General features: G+C 34.9%; 1 protein-coding gene across 2 annotated transcripts in view; it reads right to left on the bottom strand.

Moving 5' to 3' along the window:
* The window catches only part of LOC107697704 (parkin coregulated gene protein homolog), a 109,578-nt gene extending 107,742 nt beyond the window's left edge, over positions 1–1,836 (bottom strand). The window contains exon 1 of one of the 2 annotated variants that reach the window (XM_016498504.1): positions 1,625–1,836. In XM_016498504.1, the coding sequence (XP_016353990.1) occupies positions 1,625–1,723 (99 nt within the window). In that variant the 5' untranslated portion in view covers positions 1,724–1,836. The remainder of the gene's footprint in view (positions 1–1,624) is intronic. The other variant, XM_016498505.1, reaches the window with a different exon arrangement.
* Positions 1,837–3,151: the final 1,315 nt, after the last annotated feature.

The following is a 3,151-nucleotide window of genomic DNA, read 5'->3' as shown; positions in this document are numbered from 1 at the left end:
TTGAAGTTCTTGATGTGTAATATAAATGGTTCTTTCAGGTGCAATATTCTTTGTAGCAATTTCCTTGCATGTGAGGCCATTTTGATGCAAAGCGATGATGGCTGCACGTGTTTCTTTGGAGGTAACCATTGCTAACAAGAACACAATGATTGGCAGCACTTCTTCCCTCCTTTTATAGCAATAAGTAAGCTCTTACAATCTAATTAGCATGACATTGATTTCACCTGACTAGTACTCATTCACACTTTCACATGTGCTTGATATTATTAGTCAATTAATGTTAGCTGGTCATTTTGTGTCAGGATCAAAAAACTGTGAAATTAGTTTTTTTTTGTGAAAAGTTCATTTTTTGACCAATTAAGCTTTTAGCAATTATTTAAAATGCATTTGATCACTCTACACAATAATCTAGAAACAATGTGAATGAACACCACAACAGCTTAAGCAACAAACTTTTATTATAAAAAAAAAAAAAATTTATGTCACTGCCAAAACTTTTGGCCATGACTGTATTTTTTTGTTCATTTTCGAAGGTTGCACCCTCCGGAAATCGCATTTGTCGGCTGCATACGTCATTAAGGCTGCCTCTTTTCAGAAAAGTAATCCAAAGTAAGATAGCATTTACAATAATTTGCCTCACAAACAATAACAGTCAACTTTTTTATATAACTTTTACAACGGTTACTTAAAACTGACTATAGCGCGAGCAAATAGCATTCGAGCGTAGGCTGTGAAGGACATATTGGTTTGGATACACTGAACCATCCACTTGTTAAGTGGTAAGAAGTGCTGTTTCCGGGTCCAAACCTCAACTCGCTTCACTTGAGAATACTACCTCAGCAGCCGTTTATGAGCACTGTTTATTCATATTAAACATTTAAGCTAATCGTTTTCAAACTTACGGTGTACACTACAGTCTCCATGCTCACAGCGTCCCAAACACAAATAATATTTATATTTATTTATTTATATTAATATTTTCATTGTCTGGCTATCTGAGATTTCGGTATGGAGTTAAAGGTTAGGATTATAATTTTTTTGGTAGTATTATATCACATTGTGAGTGTATATTAGCACTTTTTGTTGTTTTCTTGTGGTATCTGATTTGGACACGGAAGCGGTGACGCGTGACGTCATACTTAAGCGGATAGACTGTGAACGAATACGCCCACTTTACTAAACAAGTCTGAACAAGACTCCGAGAGGCACTCGATTAGACATCTCATTTAATGAACCAAATGGGCAGGCATATCTAGTAATAAACGAACTGAATGAACGAAGTATCTCTTTTCGTGACCATCAAAACTACGTTCACAACAAGGCAAATTAATGATTCCTTAACAAAAGACATTCACTTGTCACCACCTACTGGCGTAATGATAGTGAATCGAGTTAAAAGAATCGAGTCATTAAGATGAATCAAAATCCCCAACAACGTTTGACTCGTTTGATGCAGACGGAAAAATATAGATTGACAGTAATATAGCCTACTTTATGCAGGTATTATTTATGGTTGCTGGAAATACTGTGTGTTCATTTGTGTTCATTATCAGTATATTCTGGTATTAGTTTAACTTAGATAATCACTAAAACACTTCAAAACAAAAATAACAAATCAGCATACACTCACCACTGAATTCTTCATGGTGGATTTCACAGTAAACCCCTCCGTTTTCAGTTCTCTTTTAGCCAAAGGATGAAATGTTCTCATTTTCGTACACATTGCTAACTAAACAGAGTTTCAACTCAAAAAGAGCAATAGAAATTAAAAGACTAAAATTGCACGTTGAACCCCTTCTAACTCAATGGCGTCGCATTAGTGCTTGTCTGTTTGTGTTGCCATGAGGAATCAGTTGAGGACGCGCTGCGGTTGCTATGGAGGGTAAAAACAAACCCGGATGTTCATCTTGCTATGGAACAACTCGCGCTCTGTAGTCGTTTACCAAACGTCATTAAAAACGAAAGGGAGATGGGAAATTATAGTGTAGCAAAATGATAATCAATACGGGAAAGCATTATTATGTTCCAGTGATATATGTGAGTGCATGAGGCATAGATTTTCTCTTTTCTCTTTTATTCAGTCGAATTAGATTTTGTTTTTCCAGTAAATATTTTAAGGGTTTTGGGTTTGGGTTTGGCTCATCTTTGTAGTTTTAAAAGTAGACACGTGAGACCAGTGAAACGGCCAGTAACATCTTATGTGTCTGTCCAGGGACAATTTTAATGGTCTAATGTGTAAACTAGTGCTGTGGTTCTCAACCTTTTTTGACAATATAACTTTTGTCATTTAATTTAACATGCTTTGATATTTAATAATAATTTAATAATATTTTTGACATTACAGTGAAACAAAATAAACAGCTTTTTGTACACATGACCATTATACCCAATGAAAAATAAATAAAAAAATACCTAATTGTTTTGCATTTTTAACATTTTACTCAGGTTAGATTTCTAAAATATTAAGAGGCTATATTTATTATTACATTTAGTAAATATTAAAATTATTCATATTTTAAATGTTATTTAAAAAATAATACTATAATAAATCAATATAAATATTGTTTTAAATCCTTTTAGTTCATCTTTTGGCCCACTTAAAAGTTTCCTGATTCCTCTAGTGGTTGAGAATCACTGTCGTAGTCACCTTAGGGCCTCCCTCACCGCAAGGCCTGGGAAAAACATTCCCAGTTACCCACCTCAATGACGACACTGTGTCCATCCTGAATCATACGCTTAAGCAGTGATGCTGTATCCTACAGGTTTACTAGCACATTGTCTGCTAAATCTAGAGAGAATTTCACTGCACTAAATCATTCCACTATAAGAGTTTGGCACTTTTAATCTCTGGTGTGTCTTTGCCTCTGGACTCTTCGCAGCAGTAGGCTACAGTAATTAATCTTCAGTGTGGTGTGCAAGCAGTTTCTCTGAAAACTCCTATTTGGTTTTTATGACTCCTCCGAGGAAGGAAATGCTGTGTATGTGTGTGTTTGAGGGGAAATATTTGCAAAGTTATACTCCTATTAGAGCCATTTGTGATCATTTTTTAATGCATCAAAAAATATTTTGCAAGACAATCTCATGCTAACAGACCCTAGTAAACAAATCAATTAACTGTGTTATTTATAGTTATCTACCATATCTGTTTGCC

The sequence above is a fragment of the Sinocyclocheilus anshuiensis genome, unplaced genomic scaffold (genome assembly GCF_001515605.1).
Source record: "Sinocyclocheilus anshuiensis isolate Anshui unplaced genomic scaffold, SAMN03320099.WGS_v1.1 scaffold446, whole genome shotgun sequence".
NCBI lineage: Eukaryota > Metazoa > Chordata > Actinopteri > Cypriniformes > Cyprinidae > Sinocyclocheilus > Sinocyclocheilus anshuiensis.
Note: the sequence above shows the minus strand (reverse complement) of the source record. Positions and strands in the feature narration are given on the sequence as shown.